This window comes from Crinia signifera, chromosome 6, assembly GCF_055691185.1.
Source record: "Crinia signifera chromosome 6, ASM5569118v1, whole genome shotgun sequence".
Lineage (NCBI taxonomy): Eukaryota > Metazoa > Chordata > Amphibia > Anura > Myobatrachidae > Crinia > Crinia signifera.
In genome coordinates, this window is record NC_139222.1 from 179008486 (window position 1) to 179034501 (window position 26016).

Sequence of the window (26016 nt, forward strand, 5' to 3'; positions counted from 1 at the left end):
TGACGTCGTTTACACTAACGCTCTCGTGCGGTATTCATTTGTTTGTTTGCTTTTTTAGTTTGCAAGGCAAGGAGGGATTGTTAACGCGTTCTTCTTCTCGCCACTTATCTCACTGCTGCGTCCCGCTGCTCGTGTCCCCGCTGCCCAGCTACTGCATTTTCTCACCTCGATGCGGGAGGCAGCTGCGGACGTCCAGTGGGAGGTGGATCGCTGGATGGCCTTATGCATGCTATATAACAGTACTTACACTCAGTCAGGTGGCTAGTTTATGGTACTTTACTTTCCCACAATTTGTAATTATTGGCCAAAGATTGCTCGGTGCTGCCTGATTGCCACTTAAAAAAGACTGAAACATTTTTAGGGGGATTTTATTGAAATCCCAGCAGTCATCATCCCGACAGCCAGAATGCCAACTGCTCATCCTGACATTCAAATTCATGATGGATCCTAACTCATATTTTATGCCTACCTCCCCCCTTCCACAGCCTAACTGATGCGATCTCCTCCCGCAGCATAACTGTTTTGCTGGGTACACACTAGGACGACTAGGGCCCGATCCCCTCAATCTAGATCCAATTCCGACCAATTGGATGTAGATTGTAGGTAGATTGGGCCCTTTTTTCCCCTGTTCTGGTCCGATCCCGATCCGATGCGCGGCCACGCGCATCGGTCGGTCGTTATTCAGATCCTACCTGCTGCAGGTAGGATCTGAAGAACGACCATACAGCCGGGTGCGGGTCGCCATCGGATCGGACCCGCTCACGGTACACATCGTGAGCGGGTCGTGCCCCCCACATCACCGTGAGCGGGTCGGACGAGACACTGACGCATTCTGGATACCGACAGAATACACACAGTCAGAATCTCAACTGATCCCAATGGTAAGTACTATGGTTAGGATGAGGGAGGGGATTGTAATGTAGGGTACACACCACGAAGACCCGCTCACGATGCATCGTGAGCGGGTCTTCATGGTGTGTACCCTACATTACAATCCCCTCCCTCATCCTAACCATAGTACTTACCATTGGGATCAGTTGAGATTCTGACTGTGTGTATTCTGTCGGTATCCAGAATGCCGGGATCCTGACTGCATCTAATTTTAAACATTCAGTTATTGTGCTGATTTAACTAAAGCTAGTTTGCAAACCAGGCTTATGCAAAAGCTTTGTTTCAGAAATTCCCTCTATTCTGGTTGACACTGTTACTGCATGCATGCCGGTATGATGCTATTATCACACACTGCAGTTATGTCACAGTGACACACATCATGTGATATAGGTATGCACACACATCATGTTTGGGGGAGGTTACCAGGAGTAAGGTCTGCCTATAGGAGGAGATGGAGGAAGAGGTGGCAACTTTGGGAAACAGTTCCCTGCCTGGCAGGATCTGCCCATGCTACTGTGGGTGTAGGGGGAATATGATAGATGTGTAAGGTTACCCATATGTGAGTTTGTGTTGCGTCCGTGTGCTAGGAAAGAGGGTCATGGCAGGTGGCAGTGCAGACAGGAAAACAAAATGCACAGACATGGGATGCAGTGACATGGGGGAGGATTGGAAGTGAAAACCAAAATGTGTCGGTGATAGAGAACTGTGGGGGTGACATACAGATGGAAGGGGAAGGGGGGAGGGGGGGACACCGGGGAGGGGGGGAGAGGAATATCCTGACACGAGCATACATGGACCGAGGGAGAAGGCAGGGACAGCGGCAGCCATTGAGGCGTAGAGTCGGGCAGAGATGAAGGTGGGAATCTCCATACCAGGAGGAGGGATGGCAGAGGGGGAGGTGGCCCTGAGGAGATGGAGGCGGGGAGTGGGCAGAGATGGAGGTGGGAATCTCCACGGGAGAAGGAGGGATGGCCATGGAGGAGGAGTAGACCCTCCAGCATCTTAGCCGGACCGCTGACGTCACTGCTTCTGGCGGGGCCTGTCCCCTGAAGGATTGAGCTCAGCCGGGGGAACAGCCAGCGCTCAGTCCGCTGACATGGAGCTGGAAGACGGCATGGTTTACCAGGAGGACCCGGGCAGCTCCGCTGTCATGTCAGAGCGGGTGTCCGGCCTGGCCGGCTCCATCTACCGCGAGTTCGAGCGGCTGATCGGGAAGTATGACGAGGACGTGGTGAAGGAGCTGATGCCGCTGGTGGTGGCCGTGCTGGAGAACCTGGACGCGGTGTTTGCCGAGAACCAGGAGCATGAGGTGGAGCTGGAGCTGCTGAAGGAGGACAACGAGCAGCTCATCACACAGTACGAGAGGGAGAAGGCGCTGAGGAAACACGCCGAGGAGGTGTGGGGGGGACTCCGCTTACTAGGCCTCATGTGCCGGGGACCCTCGTTCTCTCTCTACTCCCCCTCACCCAGCTCTCCCCAACCACCGCTTCCCCCTACACCACTGCTCCCGCTTCCTATCACTAACTCCACCGCCAGCCTCCCCAACCTATGGCAGCAGTGCATGTACCCCTGTAATGCCAATACTGCCCAGTCCATTGCCCACTAACAACTACTCCCTTATTACTGGCACTGCCAGAACCCATACACCCTATCGCTTCTACCCTATTACTGATACTCTCCAACAAATACCAACATTCTAGTACTGATGCTCTCCATCCTGGTACCAACACCTCATTCCTTCTCCCCTATTACTGATGCTCTCCATCCTGGTACCACCACTCCATCCCTTCTACCCTACGACTGATATGCTCTCCAATCTAGTACCAACATCCCATCCCTTCTCCCCTAGTACTGATACTGTCTACCCTAGTACCAACACCTCAACCCTTCTACCCTATTACCGATGCTCTCCATCCTGGTACCAACACAACATCCCTTCTACCCTACGACTGATATGCTCTCCAATCTAGTACCAACATCCCATCCCTTCTCCCCTAGTACTGATACTGTCTACCCTAGTACCAACACCTCAACCCTTCTACCCTATTACCGATGCTCTCCATCCTGGTACCAACACAACATCCCTTCTACCCTACGACTGATATGCTCTCCAATCTAGTACCAACATCCCATCCCTTCTCCCCTAGTACTGATACTGTCTACCCTAGTACCAACACCTCAACCCTTCTACCCTATTACCGATGCTCTCCACCCTTGTACCAACACTCCCATCCCTTCCCCTTCCCCTTATACTAATAAAACCACTGACGTAACTCTTTACCAATCTAATAATCCAACTAATTCATCGTTATCAATACACCCAAAATTTTAGATCTATTTAATAACTAATTTAAGGCTAATACACTCCAGTCATATGTATTTATCCCTATTATAGTAAATCACTCAAAATGAGCCACTGTGATCTCTAATTTCTGATGCCTTCACCTCTCTTCCACCAGCACACTCAAATTCCTTCATGAACAGTGTATTCATGCTATAAAGCATCACTTTTTTCATTTTTTACAGAAAGCCATTTATAATATGTGGAGGGGATACCCTGCTTGTTGTAGCTGGGTCTTAAGCCACTTTGTAATAGCTCAAATTTCTAGCACTGAAACGAAGCATGTTGTTCCTTCTAACATGCACGCACAGATTTGAAAAGTAGATTGCTTTTTCTGTCTTTCCCTACTTGTTAAAAACTAATATCGTGTAACTAGTATTAAGGTTCATTCTTTGTGTATCGCAGTACATCTGATGTTGATTAGGAATCATTGTGTTGTTTTAATATGTTCCCTGCTATAACGGACCCCATTTTTAGACTGTCTGCCTCACTGTGCTTTTGAATTGGCCCTGTGTATGGATAGAAATGGTCTTTCTTTTTCCCCCATTTTAATTCCCCCCCAGGAAAGCCTAAAACATTTGTTATTGTATTCATAATCAGTGCTGCACTGTATTAAAGGACCTCTCTTCCTATTGTTGGCTGGGAAGTAATGTACTCTTTACCCAGTGACTCTGTACCTCAACCTCTTGCCCCCCTTCGTCATGTGCGTTTATAAGTGGCAGGAAGCTCTGGAACTTCCAGTCTTCCCTGATTGTTTATGTTTGAAAAGGTCGCGAAAGATTCAGAAAACTTGTGTCTGTATAAAAAAAAAAAAAAAATATTTTTACTACTTATGTTGTACAGTAGTAGTAGTAAAATACAATGTAATTACGTTTTTGTACCTGAATAGCCATTTGTTTGTGCTACTTAATTAAACTGCAGTTGCATTCAGTGTTTGAAGCATTTCACAGTCACAGAGAACATTATTCTCCTTGTCCACCAAATGTATAACTTGGGTTAATGCCGGGGCAACCCTTGGTGTTAAAGGGTCACCTGGAAATTCGACCCTGGTAACCCACGGTGTGACCTTTGTCATTCTAATACCCCTTTCAGACCGAAAACAAAATTGCCGGGTGAAGCAGTTCCACACGGTAATTTTGTGAATAACACGGGTCCTTTTTCTGTGTGAAAGGGCACACCCGTGTCATAAATCCCGTGTCTCCGACCCTGGAATTGACCAGGGTCGAGGACACTGGATTTATGACCCGGGTTGACCCTTTCACACAGAAGAAATACCCGTGTTATTCAGCAAATTACCCGGTAGAAATTCTCAACCCGGTAATTTGTTCTTCTGTGTGAAGGGGGTCAGGCTGCTCCCGGCAATATGACACAGCATTTGAAATGCTGTGAATTTGCCAGGATTTTCAGACTTTTCTGTCTGAAAGGGGTATAAATGGCATCCAGAAAGCTGGATGTCCGGTGCTTGGAGACTGTGACATGAGTTAGAACTGTGGGGTAGATGTATGAAGCAGTGATTAAGTGCCTGGTACTTTATCACCAGCCAATCGGCTCCTGAATGTTCAGTTACAGTTAGGGACTGATTGGGCAGTGATGAAGTACCAGGTACTTCATCATTTCTCCTCCCTTATCACTGCTTCATACATCTACTCCTGTATTAGAAAACTTACGTCAGGACAGCATTTTGGTGGAAAAGAGGCAATTATCATCTCTGATTATTATGGATTGTCAATAGGTTTATTTGATAAATTAAATTAGGTTTTATCACTCTTTTCAACATGTAGTAGTTTTGTTTGTTTGTGTCCAGCATTGCTCTTAAGCACTCAAAAGGTAGATGAAATCCTCCTGTTGAGAGAGCTACTGGGAAAAGGGTAGTTCTGAGACAAAAGAAGAAAGTTTGATTTGAGATGGTTGTCAGTAGTAAAGGTGAGGTTTTAGTGAGAAATTAAAGATTTATGTGATGGTAATAGTTTCCCATGAACCTTTATACAGTTTGTTAATTTTAAGCATGTATATGTTTTCAAAATAGCACTTCAGATCATTTTTTGGGGGCTTGGTGCAGTAAAGGCATAAACTTCACTCCTGACTGGCTTATATGTTTGCTTCAAGCAGTCAGCCGGTTCAGCAGAGAGTAGTAAAACCTATTTCAGGTACAGATGCAGTAAGGTTTAATAAATCATCTACATGTCTACTCTTAAGGTGCATACACATACATGTTTCTTACTATCTGGTCAATTATGGAGCCTACATACAGTGATTTTTAGCCATTTTCTAAGCGATCTGACCAGATCGCTTAGAAAGTGACCCTACACGTGTGTGTGTAAGGGCCAGTGATAGGCACGCAGCATTATCGCTGGTAGAAGTCTCTCTGCACATGTTACATCTGCCCACCTGCAGTGCACATGGTTTTGTCCATCTGAGAAGGATTTTGTCAGAAAGACTGAACTAGAATAAGGCCCATAGTATCGATTGCTGCCAGAATGTTGCATTCATTGTTGTTCATCCTACCAAAAGCACACCACAAAGAAGAATGGATCAACTGTCTCCCTATTTATAAATGATCTTTACCAGGGTGGCCAGGATTTGGCCCCAAAAATGCTGGGATTTCAGTCCTGGGATTAGATTGCGCATGCGCAGTCTAATGTTGGGCAGCATCTGAGCACCCGCTCAGAGGCTGCACGGCATCTCCCATACCTGGCAGTGCAGCGTGACTAGGTCAGAGGTCACGCTGTGCAGGCCGATTGAGACGCCCGCACTGTTCTGCAACTGTCGCATCAGCCCACTCGTGGGCCCCCGGCAGTATGAAGCAACCCGGCTCTCGACCACACAGCAACCCGACCCGAAAAGATCCACAGGTGGAGCTAATTATTTCACTTGTGATTCTGAGAGGAGACTTGCAAAACATGCACTGTGTGGGGTCCTGAGGACCGAGTTTGAGAACATGTGCTCTAGAATGAATTTCTTCATGGAACTTGGTACATTTGTAAACTCAGCCAAAGCTCACAAAACCCGATTTTTGTAGTTTTGGCTAAATTTTTGGCTTTAGTTTGTGCCTTGTCTGAAACATTATTTCTGTCTATTCTTTGTTTTGTTTTTTTGGACAAATGACTGTCATTTTCTTCCATACATTACCAGATTGGCACACTAGTTGGAAGGTTGGATGAAAGGTGGTCTTGTGTATGGGCAGCTTTGCTAACCAGTGACTAATGGTCATCAGTCATTCAGTATATTTAGGAATGGCTTGTTTCCAGTTTGTGGTTTGTGAAACAACCATTGTGCACTAGACATTAAAGATAACTAATACCACTTTAACATCACATTGCTGGGTTTGGTGCTTTTACACTTAGCCCGGCTCGCCAATTACACACTGAGCGACCCGGGTTTAACCCTTCTTATAATTTGGGTCTAATTTCCCGCTTTATAAGGTTTGGGGCTTTTACACCGCACCTCGATCTGGATCAGCCTGGCAATAACCCGGTTTTAAGGTGTGTTATGTAAGAGTTATGACATTTATTTTCTTTCTATCCCACTGTTCTTGTCATAAACTATACACTGTTTTCCCCTATCCTTTTTAGGATAGGAGGCACACTTGTACCTATAAGTAAACTCCTGTTTTGATAGTCAGCTGTGTGCTCAAGTCCACGTTCTACTGAGCAGACATATAAAAGTAACTACTGTAAACAAAGTATTTGGACTAGAAGCAGCAGCAACAGGTGCTCTTCAGATTGCGTCTGTCATGACAACGCTGTAGAGCTCCATCAGGTTATGTGGTATTTCACTCACGCTATTCCCTAATCCATTTTCAGAGTAAAATAAATTCAGAACGAGGATTGATTTGTTTTTGTTTTTACTGCTGCCGTGTTTTTAAACGAGAAATGGGAGAAATTAACTTTTTATCATCGGAGCTGGGGATCATATGGTCAGACCCCCTCATGGCAGCGTGGAATGGGGATTACATATAATACATCACATGCAGAAGTACCCCATGCAATGCTGCTGCCTGGTAAGGTCCCGGGTGGTTTAAGGGTGATTGGATGGGACTTCTCCGAGGGGAGCTGGTTGGTACTTTATCTCCATCCACTTTTCTTTATCTCAAACTTAGTAATTAGACGACCCCCCCCCCCCCCATGTATATAAAAGGGATTTCTGCAGCTGTCGTGTTCACATGTTGTGATGTGCTATCCAACTTTGACTAGGTAAAATTGCCTATGGGCTTCTCTCCGCAGCGCTGTGTGAGGAATCTGTCACGGATCCCTCTCAGCATGCCCCGTGGCTGGCACCGTCACTCTGTGCATGCGCATAGGTACTCCTGGGTCTGAGACCCAGAAGTCTAGAAATAGCGCCACATCGTAAAGGACAACTCTTATCACAAGAGCTGTCTTTTGCATTAATAACTGCATATGTTAGTGTATATGCGATTATTATGGATGTGGTAGTGGGCAAAGTGGGGCTGCGAATGTTCGAGCATCCCACCCTCCCCATCTCATACTTACTGTAGTTATAATAGTTTGTCGTTTCCAACATTCAAAACCCAACAAGGTAGTAAGTTTCTGTGGTAATATACAAAACATGCGCATTCTATGTCTGCCAAATACATATGAATGTTTCTGGCATTAGGAAATCATCTATGGGACCAATTGGGTGAATTGTTGTTCTAGATCTCTGGGGGGTACATTTAATTCAGCGTGGTATGAATAGTTCTAGGAAGGAGCTCCCAGAGTGATTAAATTTACCACGCTGTTATGTCAGAGAACTAAAGGCCGCCATACACTATGCGATTTGGCCCCGATTTCACCCGATCCAGATGGATCGGGCAGTGAAATCGGACCCAATCGCAGGTTTTGACACCCGGTCCGACCCGGTCCCGTGCGCATCTTATGTGCAGCCATGGGGACTCTGAGGACGCCGGCGAGGGAGGGGGGCGGGAGACGCCGGCAAGGGAGGGGGGCGGCAGGGGGAGCCGGAGCAGGGAGCTGTCATGCTCCGTCCGGGTAGGGGGGGGGGACGACACGCTGCTAGTAGTGCGGACGCTGCGGGGGACACAGGCGGCAGTGACATATAGCTGGGCGGTGGGAGCCGGGAGCTGTCAGCACTGGAAAAAAAAAAAAAGCCCATACATTGAATGGGCAGCCTGTGATTGGCTGAGCACTCTCTCAGCCTGCCAGCAATTGGCTGAGAGAGCGCTCAGCCAATCACAGGCTGCCCATTCATTGTATGGGCTTTTTTTTTTTTTCAGTACTGACCGCTCCCGGCTCCCCCCGCCCGGCTCTGTTACTGCCGCCTATGTCCCCCGCAGCGTCCGCACTACTAGCAGAGTGCGTCCGTCCCCCCAGCCGCCTTGCAGCATCCCCCGCCCGCCACCTCGATGTCCCCGGCCCCCCTGCTCGCTCCACATTGCAGCTCCCCGGGAGTTGCAAATGATACATCGCATGCGATGTATCATTTGCAAAACTTGGCACATCAAGTGCTAAATCGTGTGTCCCCCTCTCGGGGAGCTGCAGGGGGAAATCAGGTCCGACTTGTCCTTAGGACAAGTCGGACTAATGTATGGGGGCCTTAAGGATCTCACAATTTTGGCAGTTTTCCAGCATTTCCAAGCAAATGGTCAACTGGCATTTGCGCTCATCCATAACCATGTTTTTGTTCCAACCTACCAGATCTGAAAATAAATCTGTAGGTGTATGGCCAGATCTCCTTTTTACCTTCCTATTAAGTCAATTAATTTATTTTAGTTAAATATTGCACACAAAAAAGAACAGTCGCTGTGACCGGTGCTGACATTTTTAGTTGTTATTTTGAGGATCTCTCACAGCAACATTATCACTCAAAGGGTTAAAGTTCTGGTTTCGGGAATGACACAAAGAACCAGAAGAGCCGTTGAACCCCGTTCTCCATCCTAATGGACCTTCATATTTTTTTTATTTTTTTTACAGGTGGCAGAAGGACAGATAATCACATTTTTAGTAAACTACACACAGTACAATACTTTTTGTTTCTCTTATATTTCCCAGTGTAGAGTTCTTGTTCCCTTTCTCTGTTTTTTCTAATAAATTTCCTGCCTGCATTCAGTTGACTGCCAAGGCTACACCCTCCCTATGTGACTCAATGTGGCTGATATAATACAAGTGTCTTTTCATGAGACTGATGTGGCATTGAGTCATCTAGCCATATACATACTGATCATTTACTATTGTGCATAAATATCTAAGAAATCACTTAGAGAGAACTCAAAACAGGTTAATGAATAGTTGGTTTTTCCCTTTAAAATCTGTTTATTCATTTTATATTGTATATAATAACAAGTAACAAACATAAAATTACACAGTAGCAAAGGACATACAAAATAAGAGAACACCCTTAACAACGAATGATCACAGTCCACTAAATAAAGTCCAGTAGGATAGTAGTAGAATCTATTTCAAGGATCAAAAGACATATTATGGAAGGTTAAAGCATCCTATTGAATAAAGTGAGTAGGCATAACAGAGACTAGCTATGTATTTGTAACAGTGGAAAGTATCTAGGATTATAAGATTATTTGCTACAGAATACAAAGTCCATTAAACATCACATATCCACTAATATATAAACATATTAAAATTGCGATGTATATGGTGGAAAAATGAGACAGACAACAAATTGAGACTGTGGGAAGGACAGAAACAGGGAAGGGAAATTATAAATCGTAACCAAAAGAGATTCTAGCGTCCAACATCAGTTATACTATATCTTAGAGTCCATTTTTAACTTTGCTGTTGTACATACAGAGTTAACTAAATATCTTAAATGTTGCATGACATTTGCAAGACAATGGGAATTCTATAACCTGATGTAGCATAAATCAAGAAGTAGACTCAAATATCTGTAGTATTCAAGATCTGTCCTGTAATGGGAGGTATTCGATTCAGGGTCCCCATCTTTTATCGAAGCGGTTGACCCCTTGGTCAACGTCTGGAAATGAGGCCCAGCTATCAAAACATAAAACGTTTAGCAATAATTATTGTACAGCGGTGAGGAGGGGCAGGGACACTCTGGTCAAATTGACTAACATCACTTTTCTAACCGCTGCTAATATAATTGATAGTAATGGTATAATAGATTTATGATTTGATCCCAGGTTCCAATGCACATAATGAAGGCATAACATAGACACAGTGGATAGGTAGCAATTTTATTCCAAAATTGGAGAATCTTGCTATAGTCACAATAATTATGGTAGGAGGCATCAGAAGCATGACATGTAAGGTAGAAGTCCAACAACTACATCACCATGTACTTCGTCTGGGACTGTAAAATATAGGCTCTAGACTCCATAATGAGTCTCCTGTAATAATGCAGTGCGAAATTGGTTAATTGAATATCAATATGTAGCAGGAGGATTTTGGGATCAGGAAATGTAGGGATATCTTTAGACCAACTCTAAAGGGCACTACATACGCAGAGATTTGTGCCAGAGATTCATAATGGGAAATTCAGCATGAGAGATTTCACTCTCTCAGATAATGAGCCACATACAGAGAGATTTGTGTCCGATTCATAATGGGAGATTTCACAACTGTCACACAGAAAGTGATGTAAAAAACTGCATAATTAATAATGCTTAAGAAAATATACACTCTACATCGCAATTTATCCATGTGGTAAACTGGTGGTTCTCTAAGGCGGGGGTAAAGAGTGGGTTGCAGCATAAAGGGATAAATGGGGAGTAGTGCCAATTAAGTTTTAATTTACGGTTAATATGAAGCTGCGTGGTATAAGTATCCCAAAACCAGGGCTGTGGAGTCGGAGCAAATTTCGAGTACCTGGAGTCGGAGTCGGCAAACAATGCACCGACTCCGAAAATGATGATTAATGACTTCTCTACTGTAAGAATAAAGACCAATGCATGCAGTGCCTCACGTAACCGCAAAACGAACACGTTAAGTGACCGTGAAAAGCATGCTTTTCATGTGCTTCACTATATGGCACACAACGCACAATTCGGAGCACCAATACTTCTAAATGTATTCTCCCTTGTAGTTTCCAACGTTCAATAAGGTTTTCAATACCTCGTTGGTAGAAATCACCTGGTGTAGACGCGAAAAATTCATTCAACCAAGCTCTCTCACCATACGCACAACATCTTTTTATGTGGATGAAGATCTTGTTTCATGCGCGGGGTCGTTTACCTTGGCTAAGCCATTCCTTACGCTGGTTCATATTGATGTACAGGCACCATTTTTCGTCGCCAGTAACGATCCGGTAAAGAAATCGTTCCTTGTGTCCGTGAATTGAACGGTGACGAGCAAGCAAACCAGCGGACAAACATTGTGTTTGTCCTTTGCTTAAACTGTTCAATACAGTAGACTGTTGGCTTCCCAGCCTCTAGTTTCTGTAGTAATAATATGTATGTTGCCTTTCTTTCCTTCAAGGAATGTATCAATTACATTTGCATATATGGAGTCGGAGTCGGGGGCAGACGTACGAGGAGTCGGAGTCGGACCATTTATCTACCGACTCCACAGCCCTGCCCAAAACAGAGTGTTCTTGCGAATAAAATAAGGAATATTTTCCCTGGGGCTGTGGAGCAATGCAGCCAATGAATATGGAATAACTAATTCTTGTTCTACTGGAAGTGAGGTATAGACAGACCGTTGTAGGAGCCAGTCGGCAATGTAATGGAAAAATACAGATAAAGGAAAAACGCTGTGAAATCAGAAGCAACCAAACCACCTTCTTTACGGATCAAACTAAGTTTAGCCAACCTTATTAGATTTTTTTTTCTCCGGTTCCAAATAAACTTGGTAAAAACCTTCTGTAATGGAGCAACATCATATTTATGGATGGCAATATGTAACATTTGCATGGGATAAGAGAGTTTAGGGAAAACAACTTTTTTTTAGTACTGCTATTCTAACCATCATAGATAAGGGTCCTCCAACAATCTCGGTATGGTGCGCATTAGTAAGGCATAGTTTGCCCAATATAATTCCCCTGGATCATAAGGAATATACAGTAGATACCCAAGTATTTCATTGCAGGTTTAGCAAGGAAGGTGGAATTGGGCAAGGTTTCTTTAAAAAATAATCAAGTTTGGATTTATACCCCTTTTAGACACACTACCCGGGATTTTAGACCCGGTTCAAACCCGGGTTTTTAAAAATCCCGGGTCCATTGCAGGTGCACAGGACCCGGGATTTTAGAGGAAATCCCGGGTAGAGCCTTTCAGACATACCCTAGTCCCGGGATTGTGCGCGTGCACGTGAAAAATCCCGGGATTTTGCTGTATGTCTGAAAGGGGTATTAGATACATCTGTTCTGTAGTGTTTGCATTTTCATCATACTGAGTAGCATGTTACAAAAATGACCAGTAATCGTTTGTTGATTAATGGTATAAAGTCTTGTGGATTAAATATTTTAAATAAGAGCAAGTAATTCATTTTAATGATAGTTTTGTTTATTTGGCTCTTTTGTAAATGTTTAAATGAATTTACCTGCAACCTAAGAATGACAACTGTTGTTGCCTTTAAAATTGTATTTCGTCTGTTACACATTGTAAACACTTAAGTGCTTTAGCACAAAAAAAAAAAAAAATATATATATAATATGCCATAAATTATTTTCTCATGTTACCCTCAAGTATTTGCTGTGATTAAAATATCGTTGGCAAATGAACTGGTCTATTAATGTGTTCAATGCACATCTGTCCAATTTGTTAGATGCAGCCATCAGTCTCCTTGAATCTGTGTCTTGGAATCTGTCCTTAGGGAATGTGAAGCCCTCTTTCAACATGTCACTTGGCTGTGTTGTCTCCTGCCTGCTAATTTCCCTACCTTTCTAAACTCTAGTGAAGTATGTATAGATAAATGGCTTTCCTAGTATACAATGTCTACTAAAGAACATGCCATTTCAAATTTCATTTGTCTGGCAATATGTGTTAAGTAAATTTCGAAATGTTTGTTCTACAGAGCAAGAAAAAATGGTGCTCCTTCTGACCATTCCTTGTATTGTACAGGAATCTCTTAGGAGGCGATTCAGTTGTGTGTGTCTGTTCCCGGCTACCACTAGGGGCGCAGAGCAATTCAAATGTTGCTCCATTCATGCTCCGATTAGCCGCAGGAAAGACCTTTTTATCTTGTGCCAAGAAAAAAAGTAAAATAATGTGCTCACACAGGATTAGCCGCTGTGCACGGCTAAAACACATGTTAAAAAGTTATGCGTGCCCTATAAGAACAACGGTATGCGGTCACTGGGTAGGCAGTGTCTCGGCTGACAGTCACTAGGTCGACCCCTAATGGTCTACAGTGACTAGGTGGACACCTTGAAATGGTCAACATAGACTTAGTCGACATGAATAAGGTCAACCAAATTATTTTTTTTAAAGGTAGTTTTTCATAATATCCAAGTGGCCACAGAGTGGGAATATAATAGTGTGCCGATTGGAGCCAGGTACCGTGCCTGAAGCATGGTGGGCGGATGCGGTACACTTATACGGAGTCCATGTCGATATATGTGGACAGACACCAATAAAAGTGAAAAACATGTCAACCATAAGCTTGTGTCGTCCGTCTGTCAATGTCAACCATTTCAAGGTGTCGACCTTTGGTTGACAGACCTAGACATTGTCTACCATTTATACCATAACACAGAACAATAACAACAACTATATTGCTCTACTAAGTGCCCATTACTTCTGGCTCGACCCCCTCCCCCCATATTTGAATAGCTCCTGCAATGCTAGAAAACATATGCATAACTTGAATTATACACCCAGCATAACAGGAATGATAAAAAATGTATTTTGTATTTTCTTAGGTCGCACAGTATTTCTAACTGGTAAACGCCTGCATTATTTATTAAATGTTTCCTATATAGCACGGCATATTCCATTGCGCTTTACAGTAGGAGGCAATGATAAAATAAACTGGGTATTTACAGACCGTCAAAAGGTATGGGGGCCCTGCTCGCAAGCTTACAATCTATATAGGGGAAATAGGCATTAATACATAGGAATAGATATTCTTTATTGCATTTATTCCACCAGAAAATAACCGCTATATGAAGGTTAAGTGGGGAAATCAGTCTGCCCCAAAAAGGTGTAAGTTATATTTGATAGTAGTATAGAAAGCAGCAGCCAAAATGAAGGTATTTAAAGGTTTGTAAAAGGTGTCAAATAGCTATTTTATTTACATTTTTTTCTTTGAGTAAAGGTGCCCATTCAAAGGTTCCATTTGGCCTGTTTTTATCCGATTCTGACAGATTGGGTTGATATATCACATGAAAATATGCCAAATTGGATGTGTTTGACATCCGATCCAATGTGCGTTCCCATGCCCATCGGATCAGAGCCTACAGATCATATGTGCTTTTTTAGCACCTGCGATGTATCGTATCCGAAACGTAGGTGTGTGCCTGCAGAGCGGGGAAGCGCCATCCCCGCTCTGCGCCATTACTCCTCCCTGCCACTGTGCACTCTCTAAGCCAATCAGCGGCCCCCATTCTTTTGAATATCTGTTTCAAAGCCGGTAGCTCCCTGGGAGTCCGTTATGTGATAATTCGCACGTAAAAAACTTTAACAGTAGGGAAAAAAATTATAGCAAGTATTTTTTTTAGTAAGTGAAATGCTATAGATGCATTTGGGTGCATAAAGGCCTTTACACACGGGGTGATGTTTTAGCTTAAAGCGGCTCAGTTTTTGCTATTTTGAGCTGCTTTCAGCTCAAATGCTGCCCAGTGTGTACGGCCCGGCAGTGAGCACTGATGTGTGCTCCTGCATCATCGCCAGCCGCAGCCACTAAATTGCTGGTATTACCAGCAGATGAGCAATGGGGTGGATGGCTTGCCATAGTGTCCTGCTATGGAAAGCCGTCCATCCCCTGGGAAAATCGATTGGACTGGTGAAAATTGCTCATTGTATATGCACTGAGTGATTTTTAGCCCAGCGTTTTTTTCCCCCCTTCACTGCCCTCAATACACGCTGGACGCAGAAACGCCCAATGTGTATGCACCTTTTTTTTTGTAATTTCAAGCCACTTTTATACATTTATTAACACCTGTAACACCCACTTGTAAGCTTAAAAACACGTATCTCATCAATACAGTAACCCCATGTTCCGCTCACATTGTTCTGCATTTTGCAAAATATCAATCCCACTATCACTCCCAAAAATTACATTTTAATTATTGCGCACATTTAAGATAATTATGGTGTCTGTATGTGGAGGGGAGGGATTTTTTTTTATCAACTTTGCACCTGCCAAGGGGCTGCAAACATTATTAAATCCATTGAATTAACTGGTAAATCCAGTGAGTTAACACTGGTAAATTTAACCCAGCTAATACCCCTTTTCCATCTGAAACCTGTGTTAAACACGGGTTTTTGAAAATGGGTCCTACCTGTAAAAACACAGTTTCCACTGCACATAGACCCATGTTATACCCATGTTGGAGCCATTTACATTAAACCCGGGTAAGCTTTCAAAAAACCAAGAATGCCCACAAGACAAGCTTTTTTTCCAGTCAGATGCCCCTGAAGAACCAATAAACGGCCTCAGAGCGTTACCCGGATATAAAAACCCGGGTAATGTGCGTTTACACTGTGCACAGACCTGTGTCATTGCCGTGTTTTACCCTGGTAGATACCAGGGTAGATTCCCTGGTCTCACTACCCGTGTTTTGGAAGTCGGACCCATTCACACTAACAAAAAACCCATGTCTTTGCGTGTCCCCGTGCAAAAATCCGGGTAGAATTTCCTAGTGGAAAAGGGGTATAATTGAATAGTGAAAAATTACCACCTGCTCTTATTTACCCACTTAAACAGATTATCACAGTTAATTGAGTTCACCTTCCCACTTGGGATGAGACAGAATAATGTAATCATAAACTGCTTATTCTAGGACGTCTGTTATGTATTCGTTGTGACTTTGTGTGGCTTCCTGTCCAGCAAACTCACCACTCCCAGATCTGGCAGAGATTCTGGATAATATGCAGAGCTTTTTTGCCAAATGTGGTAGGACTGTGAGTATCTGCTGTGTGAGGATATATGATCACTGACTAACACAGACTGTCTGTAATATTCACTGTGTCCTCGTGGCATATTGAAGTTTATTTATGGAGCGTCGGAGGATAGATTATTTTAGACTTTTTTTTTTTTTTGTGATTATCATGCAAGTACTACAGTAATGTAGAAATCATAGACCTTTATTATGCCTATTGAATTGCATATCGCAAACATTGGTTTGTGTTTGGAACACCGTGCTGGCTATTCAGTTAGTGATGATTTTTCACATCTGCACTTTATCTCCTTTTTTAGGGTGAATGGGGATTCCCCTATTGAAATGGAGGGACACGTTTTCGCCTAGCTGAAATATGTCATCACTGGCAAAAAAAAACCTGGATTGGCGAATTAGCCACCAATCCACGTGTGTTCGCTACTTTTCGTGAGAAATGGCGGCCATATCATATTTTTTGCTGGGTTTGACAAATCTTAATGCCAGCACTTGCGATCTCTGAATCCGATGCGCACAGCACCGTGCATTCGATCGGAATCAGATGTTATACACCTGGTACTTGCCGGGTGCCCTCCATCAACACCGCAGTGTGGCATGGAGTTTGTATGCAAACACAGTAGGTGTTGGCAGCACTCCGGTCTGATAAAAAGTCACTCCATACAGCAATTTTAAGCCCAACGATTCCCCCCCCCCCCCCCCCCCCCATACACATTAATAAAGGTAAACCGGAATAAACCCACGCAAACACGGGGAGAATATACAAACTCCGCACAGTTAGGGTCATGGTGGGAACTGAACCCCTGACCTCAGTGCTGTGAGGCAGTAATGCTAACCATTGTGCTGCCAAGTTGATTTATCCTCTGCACAACTCACTATTTTTTTAAGTTACTGCACATAAAGCATATTGTAAATCTGATTGGATGAGCCATGGATTTATAGAGAAGGTAGTTATATGAATTATTTTATTAAAATAGATAAATAATTTCTATAGCAATTAATAACACTGCAATGCACATTTGGTACATATGTAATCTCATCCAGGGTTAAATCTTTTTTTCATCACGCTGTTCCCTCAGGAAACCCAAAAAAACAATATATGTTCCTTTCTGCTAGTATATTAGACCTATACCCAATGAGGAGGTACCTGACAGCAGCCCTGATAGAAACACATCATCTCTATCTGGTGGTCCATTCACTTCCTCCTTGATGCTGCCAGTGTGGGTGGCCCTCTTGATCTTCAGTTGGTGCCAGAAATTGTTAGAATGGTTTGGTACTAAATAAGTGAGCAGGCTGCAGACAATGATGACATGATATGGTTGTAGATGTGTGGGCACAGTCATGGGAGAATGCTGTTGAGTGAGTTTTTCAGATACAGTGACGAGGATTGTATGCCAGGCTGATGAGTGTAAACGGGTAGAGATAATGCTGGCAGTGATTTTTAGCTCAGTCAGTGTTTATCACAAAGGGTGAGGAACAGCTCGGCTCTGGCCACATGTCTGCCTGGGACTTTCCAGAGCCTTGTAATGGGATCACCTCACATTCTGTCTCCACAGTGACCTGATGGTCAGTGTGTGGGTGGTGGTGTGGTTACCTGCACTAAAATGACTTTGTTCTATTTAACAAGTCCAAGTAATGCAAATAGTACACATGGAGTCTTTTATGGGAGTTATGTAGGTAATGCAATACCGTACAGTTACCTATGGTCAGATAAAGAGTCAAGTTAACACTGTACTTTAGAACACTGCCTTGCCCACATATTTACTCTGTGTATGTAACTTATTGCAATTATGGATCATGTCCTTACGATCAAGCCGGTTTGTGTAGTTTTGTGTGTATATATGTGTGTGTGTGTGTGTATATATAATATAATTTCCTCTGCCTCCGCCATGGCAGCCATCAAGAATGGGTATCTCCCTGCTGGGTAGTGCTTTTGGAAAGGAAAAAAAGACCTCTGGCTCCTATAAGAAGGCTCCTCCTCCGAACACCAGTGTCTTTTTTTCCTTTCCGGGTAGTGCAGTGCTTGTGGACACCAGCTCACCTTTATGGAGACTGTCGCTCCCTGCAGCTGCTTTGGCTTCATGCAGAGGAGGAAGGAGTGTAAGCTCCGCGATGCCGAATGCGGGCCCCATGGGGTAGCTATGCGGCGGCGTCCGGGGGGAAGGATACGGTGAGGCACGGTGGTTGTCGGCACACGCTTCCCCTGCCCCAGCTCTGTGCTAAGGGCGGGCGCCGAGTAGTGCGCGCGGCGTGTACACAGAGGAGGCGCGTCATTAGGGCGCGACTTCCGGTACGCGTCAGGTCTTAGGGAACAGCCGGCGTTGTGCACGCTGATCTGAGGTCTCGGCAGCAGGGTAGTAAGCGTCTAGCAGAGCGGGCGTGGAAAAGTACGGCTGCAAGGAGGTGAGTTGCAGCGGGTTGGTTAGGGGCTCAACGCGGTACCTAGCTGTTGGCTATTGTAGCAGGATTCTAAAAGGATTGTATGTATTGTTCCAGAAGCGCACTACTCATAATGGAGGAAGACAGACAGTCTGGTATAAAAACGGGGTGAGCAGTATGTGGTGTAGGGTGTCCACAGGGTGTGATGTTGTGTAGTGGTGGTAGTGACTGGTTGATATTTTCTTTAGGTCAGAGTCTAGTAAGGATAAAGGGAAAAGCAAGCAGAAGAAAGTGGTGCTCAGCAAATGTACAGCATGTGAGAAAACGCTGCCGGATAAGCATGTGGGAACTGTGTGTGAAGGCTGTAAAATGTCTCAGATGTTTTCCCCGGCTCAAATGTCGAGCTTAGTACAAATGCTGAAAACAGCCTTGGCTGATACATTTGCACCAAAAGAGGACGCAGGCAAGACGCCTATCAAGAGGAAAAGCTTTGTCTTAAATGAGGATACTGAGGATATACCAGGTCAGTCGGCTGGCCCTAGTATGCTTGGAGGGGTCTTAGATGATGAAGAGGAGGAGGATCCAGGCCAGGATAGGTCAGAATCAGACTTTAATGCCGACATGGTCGACAACCTTTTGGTCCGGATCTATAAGGCATTAGATATTGAGGACAAGCAGGAGGATGTCAGGTTGCAGGAGATGCTTTTTAAAGACAAGAAACAGAAAACTAAAACTTTTCCCCTGTCTCAAACTCTAAAGGACATAATAACTGAGGAATGGAAGCAGCCGGATAAAAGAGTGGCTATTCCGGGGAAGGTTAATAAAATGTACCCCTTTGACAAGGCACAAGTACTATCATGGGAGGAAGCGCCGAAGATAGATGCAGCAGTGGCGAGGTTGTCAAAGAAAACGACACTGCCACTAGAAGAGGCCAACGCTTTTAAAGATCCAATGGATCGTAAAATCGAGTTGGGCCTAAGAAAGCAACATCTAATTTCAGGGGCTTCTCTAAAAGCGGCGTCAGCAATGGCGGTGACTTCCAGGATAGCAAGAGGCTGGTGTCAGCAACTCGAGGGAGATATTTTAGATGAGCTGGCAAGTTCGGCTATGGTTAAAACCATGGGCAGCGGACGTGCAGTCCAAGAATAAGCTCTTGTCCATGCCATTTCAAGGGGACTACTTGTTCGGCAAGCAATTGGACGAGCTTGTGGCTAAAATATCAGGAGGGAAGTCGGTTTGGCTCCCTCAAGATAAGGGAGGCAGACGAGTACCTCCAGCCAAGTTCGGGAGATTTCAGCCTCAAGACTACAGAGAGTCACGGGCTTATAGACCAGGAAGACCCTATAGAAGGGGATCCTGGGTTTCAAGGGGCAATTTTCGTGCCCAAAGAAATAGAGACAAATTCTCCTCCAAGAAGGAGGCACAGTGACGTCAGGTCACAAACAGTAGGGGCCAGGTTGCTGAAATTTGCAAGCGTCTGGTCCGGGACCACTGGAGACAAGTGGGTCCAAGAGATAATTTCCTCCGGGTACAAAGTGGAGTTCAACAGAGTTCCCGGAGAGTTTTTTGTTCAGTCTCCAATTCCCAAGAACAGGGAGGAGAGGAAAGCCTTATTGGCAAGTTTGCAAGAAATGCTGGAACAGGAAGTAATCAGTATTGTGCCAGAAGGGCAGGAATTTCGGGGATGTTTCTCCCGCTTTTTTGTAGTAAAAAAAGCAACAGGAGGGTTTCGTACCATACTAGATCTGAGACGGCTCAATCAGTTCATAGAGGTGAAATCTTTCAAAATGGACAGTATCAAGTCAGTAATTCTGGATTTAAGTCGGAAAGACTTCATGACGTCGATAGATCTCAAAGACGCCTATTTGCACGTCCCAATTTGCATAAGCCATCGAAAGTATCTGAGGTTCAGGCTGATGGGCAAGAGTTATCAGTTCAACGCCCTACCATTCGGGCTGGCAACATCCCCAAGAACATTCTCCAAGGTACTAGTTGTGTTGATAGCCGCACTAAGGCAGAGCGGGATAAGATTATTTCCTTACCTCGACGACATTCTAATAGTCGCAGATTCCGAGGAGAAAGCCCAGGAACACACAGACAGAGTGGTGCAGTGTCTGTTGGAACACGGATGGCTGGTGAATTACAAAAAGAGCCAACTGGTCCCCGCTCAAGAAAGAACATACTTGGGAGTAGTAATAAATACAAAGGAGCAGAAAATCTCCTTAACAGAGGTCAGAAGAGAAAAACTAATTCACCAAGTAAAGAACCTAAAAAGAAGACGCGTTGCATCCTCACGAGATTGCATGGAGGTGCTAGGCCTCATGGCCTCAGCAATAGAGGTAGTTCCTTGGGCAAGATTCCATACAAGAAAACTGCAGAACTGTTTTCTTCTACAGTGGAACAAAAATTCAAAAGATTTGTCCCAAAAAATAATCCTGTCGACAAGGGCCAGGCAAGACTTGGACTGGTGGGCAGTAGAAAGCAGGCTGACAGCAGGAAGATATTTTGGCACAAGGCCACAGGTTACACTGACCACGGACGCCAGCGAAACAGGCTGGGGAGCAACCTGCAATTATCAGGTGGCCCAAGGAAAGTGGCAACAAAACTGGAAAGAAGCTCACTCCAATCTGCGAGAAATGGAGGCGGTGGTCAGAGCCTGCAGGTGGTTCCAAAACCAACTACAGGGTGCAGAACTAATTGTGAGGACCGACAACCAAGCGGTAGTGGCCTATGTGAATCGGCAAGGAGGTACACGCAGCAGAGCATTGATGGAGGTGGCCACCAAACTGTTCGAGTGGGCAGAAACCTGGGTTCTGAGCATCACGGCAGTTTACCTAGCAGGGAAAGAAAACGTGGTGGCAGATCAATTAAGCAGGGTGGAGTGTCTGCCAGGAGAGTGGGGTCTCAACCAAAAGGTGTTTGAAGATCTGGTGCAAAGGTGGGGATGTCCACAGGTAGACCTTATGGCGACGGCAAGAAACAAAAAAGTACCCAGATTTTTTGCCAGGTTCTGGGAGCCGCTGGCAGAACAAGTAGACGCCCTGTCGGTGCCCTGGGACATAGAGAGGGCTTATGTTTTTCCCCCGATACCAATAATTCAGAAATTACTAAAGAAACTGCAGAGGGAAGAGATCGAGGTAATAGCGATCCTACCGTATTGGCCTCGCAGAGCTTGGTTCAATACAGTCCAGAAATTGGCAATAGACGACCCGTGGAGGTTACCCTCAACCAAGGACCTACTGGTACAAGGAGAGGTATGCAAGGAGCAGCCGGAATCGTGGAAACTGACGGCTTGGCTGCTGAAATCAGGGGTCTGAAAGCGAGAGGCTTCAGTGAAGGAGTAGTGGAAACCTTGCTGAAGGCAAGAAAGCCGGTAACCATGAAGGTATACTATAGGGTTTGGAAGAAGTATGCGTGTTGGGCGAAGGAGAATAAGAAGAATCCTCGCAGTGTGGTCACCATACTTTCTTTCCTGCAAGAAGGGTTACGGATGAACCTCTCCCCAAGTACTCTGAAAGTGCAGGTTTCAGCGATGTCATGCATATTGGATTGGGACATAGCCAAAAACAGATATGTTCAAAGATTCATGCAGGCAGTAAAGAGAATTAAACCAAAGGTGAGAAGTCCGGTACCCTCGTGGGACTTGAATCTAGTACTGGGAGTACTAACAGAATCTCCGTTTGAACCACTACAAGAAGTAGCCTTAAAGTTTCTGTCGTGGAAAGTGTTATTCCTAGTGGCCATGACCTCAGCTCGTAGAATTTCAGAACTCCAAGCATTGTGGATAAAAGAACCGTATTTCAAAATGTATGCGGATAAAGTAGTCTTAAGGACAAACCCGATGTTTGTACCAAAGGTGGCGTCGGAGTTTCATATCAATCAAGAGATTATATTGCCCACGTTCTGCGCAAATCCGGCGAATAGTAAAGAAAGCAGGTTACACTGTCTGGACCTGGTCAGAGCCCTGTCCATTTACAAGCAAAGGACGGCCGAATTCCGTAAAACTGACAATTTATTTATATTATCAGAGGGAGAAAGAAAGGGGCAAAGAGCCTCTAAACAGACTTTATCAAGGTGGATTAAAAGTTGTGTTCGACAAGCATATGTCATAAGACAACAAGAGCCACCAGAAGGTTTTAAAGCACACTCAACGCGGTCAATGGCGTCGTCATGGGCAGAGAGAAGATCTGCATCACTGACAGAAATTTGCAAAGCCGCAGGGTGGTCCTCAGCGCACACGTTTACACAGCATTACAGAGTAGACGTCTGGTCTTCCGCAGATGCTAAGTTTGGGAGGAAGATCCTGAGCGCAGCAGTAGAGTGAAACATGAAGAAACATTTTTTATTGAGTTATGCATTATACGGCCAGTGGCCTGTTCCTAAGTTATACGTGAGTATGCCCTCCCTACGAAATACAGTACTGCTTGGGTATGACCCATTCTTGATGGCTGCCATGGCGGAGGCAGAGGAAATACCGGATTATTACCTGGTAATGGGTTTTCCTCTACTCCGCCATGGCAGCGGTATTTCCCTCCCTTGAGTGGAACGCTCAGGAAAGGGGGGGTCTATGTGGAATAATGATGTCCGTTTGTTTTTAAAGCTGAAGAATATAAGACACTGGTGTTCGGAGGAGGAGCCTTCTTATAGGAGCCAGAGGTCTTTTTTTCCTTTCCAAAAGCACTACCCAGCAGGGAGATACCCATTCTTGATGGCTGCCATGGCGGAGTAGAGGAAAACCCATTACCAGGTAATAATCCGGTATTTTTTTTTTAATCGCTGAATATCCTGAGGACTCCCAAAAACTGGGAATGGTGTAACCCTTTTCTTTTGTGCCCCAGATTAGCTGCCTGCTTTAAGCAATGCATTTCTATGTGTGCTTTCACGAAAGTCAGTTGTGAAAATCTGTTGATTCTGCACGGTTCTACATCCAGAAAGTGGACTTAGGTGTCCCTTTTTTTTTCTTTCATAAGTAAATATAATTTAACCACTAAAGTGTTAATTGTATACCTGTTGCATAATATCAAGTGATGGATCATGTGACCCAGACTGTATATCTATCTAGGCCTGGGAGTGTGCCGGAGGCGCAGTGTGATGGTCATGAGGCCTTGGTCTTATGATTTGATTATGACAGTGTCAAGTCCTGCTCAGTCCACAAGTTACGTGCTTGTCTTTTTAATTTGAATAAACTAGATGGTTTGTATGCAACATGATTATGTTCTAACCCTGGGCTGTGATTATTTCTGCACAACTATTATTGGAATATTAGTGCCTTGCCTTGTACATGTCCTGTTTGGTTTCATCCTTTATGTAGGAAGCAGAATATTGTCAACTCATTGCAGTCGGGGTTGGTTTGAGAGTTCGGTAGGAAGTGATAAAACATTTTGGGGAAGAGAAACCTGAGAATCCTTGTGATTATTAGTATGCTGGGAAATTTAACCATGGTTTTTGCTACCTTCTTGGACTCACTAGCAGGTTTGCAGCATGCATGTACCTTCAATAACATGGAGAAAAAGAAGACTCTTTTTGGGGGCACTCTTGGAAATAAGTTAGCATATTCATATATGCAAGTATAAATACCTGTGGACTACCAAAAATATGTGGAAAATTGTTTTTATTTGTAATAGTGATAATCTTAAAATATAACTTTTAATATTCTAACTTGTATAATATAAGTGGTAATTCACACAATTTGACAAAAAAAAGGATTTAAAATATGCACTGTAGCTCACACATCCTGGCTCAAGGTAAATAATTCTTACTTGAGCAAAAAAAGGAGAGAAAATTTCTTCTTTACAACACTAAATATTGTGTAAATCAGGACTGACTTACACAATATTTAGTGTTGTAAAGAAGAAATTTTCTCTCCTTTTTTTGCTCAAGTAAGAATTATTTACCTTGAGCCAGGATGTGTGAGCTACAGTGCATATTTTAAATCCTTTTTTTTGTCAAATTGTGTGAATTACCACTTATATTATACAAGTTAGAATATTAAAAGTTATATTTTAAGATTATCACTATTACAAATAAAAACAATTTTCCACATATTTTTGGTAGTCCACAGGTATTTATACTTGCATATATGAATATGCTAACTTATTTCCAAGAGTGCCCCCAAAAAGAGTCTTCTTTTTCTCCATGTTATTGAACATATTAACCTCTGACTCTGGGGTGCACCTCCAACCTACAAATTAAAAGGGGCAAGATACCCCTTTCAAAATTATAACAGGATTTGGACCAATATCAAATTATCAACTCCACTCAATAAATTTGCAAGATATCATGTCTGCATAGTGGAGTACCCAGTGCGGGATCCAACCAAAAAACCTTTCTTAGCATGCATGTACCCTCTGCTCCAGCCCCCCCAGCCTTGATAGCATGTGATCTTATAACGTCACACAGCAAGTGCCAGGAAAGCACAGGGAACAAGACGAGAGCTGGGTCCCCCATATAACGTTAATGATGCGTGCTCCCGTGGGTAGTTATTGACACCCTCACTGTTGTCTGAACATTCAGTCAAATCTGACCATAGCATCACTCTCTGTTGCTGTTGTATGTTGTTTTTTTCTTTTTTATTACTTTATTTGTACTTTGTACTCCTTTGAAGTGGCATACACATGTGCAGATGTGTGTTAAGCGATTTAGTGTAGTCAATTTTCCATTGAGCTTCCTGGTGTCTATACACACATAGTGATGTGGGCTTAGCGATCTGTGCCAACCACTGTATTTTGTTTGCACTTTCTATTCAATCTAACTAGATATTTAGGCATGCGCTTAATATCTGAGCCGACAGTGGCGACATGCAGGGCCGCGTATTGTTATGGGGTATTCACATTGGAGCCATTTGTGCTTAAGTACAACTGCATGATCTATTCGGCATTAACAACACCAATAAAACACTCCTCTCAACAAAAACCTTATTTCTAGTTTTGTGTTTGAATCTTTATAAAGTTTTTGTTTACTTACTTTTATTTTATTTTCTTTATTTGTAGAAATTTATTGAATTTGAAGATTTACAAGAACAGGACAAGAAAGACTTGCAGGTGCATGTGGAAAATCTGGAATCTCAAACCAGACAGCTTGAACTTAAAGCGAAAAATTATGCAGATCAAAGTAAGGCTGTAGGTTTATGTACTAATAAAATGCTTTATGATTTAATATTTTTTTTTAATTTAGTTTTACATTTTTTAAATAATTTGAAAGAATAACTAGTTAAGTTACAGGTAGGTAGGCAGCGTATCCGATTGGCTTTGTTTCTATGTTTATAATGCGACATACTTGTGAAGGAATCATTGCGATAACTGCTTATATGCTGTAACGAGCAGGACACTCTTTCCTCATCTACATAAGTGTAATTGAACAATGTGTGTGTGAGTGTATGGATGTTCCACAATAACTCCTGAAGGCTTTAACTAATTGTCTTC

At 43.7% G+C, this 26016-nt stretch overlaps 1 protein-coding gene across 2 annotated transcripts in view; it reads left to right on the forward strand.

Annotated features, from left to right (window-relative positions):
• Positions 1 to 1866: 1866 nt before the first annotated feature.
• SPAG9 (sperm associated antigen 9) overlaps positions 1867 to 26016 on the forward strand; it is a 113169-nt gene continuing 89019 nt past the window's right edge. Inside the window, exons 1-2 of one of the 2 annotated variants that reach the window (XM_083148289.1) lie at positions 1867 to 2287; positions 25585 to 25705. In XM_083148289.1, coding sequence (XP_083004415.1) covers positions 1988 to 2287; positions 25585 to 25705 — 421 coding nt within the window. In that variant the 5' untranslated portion in view covers positions 1867 to 1987. The remainder of the gene's footprint in view (positions 2288 to 25584; positions 25706 to 26016) is intronic. The other variant, XM_083148290.1, reaches the window with a different exon arrangement.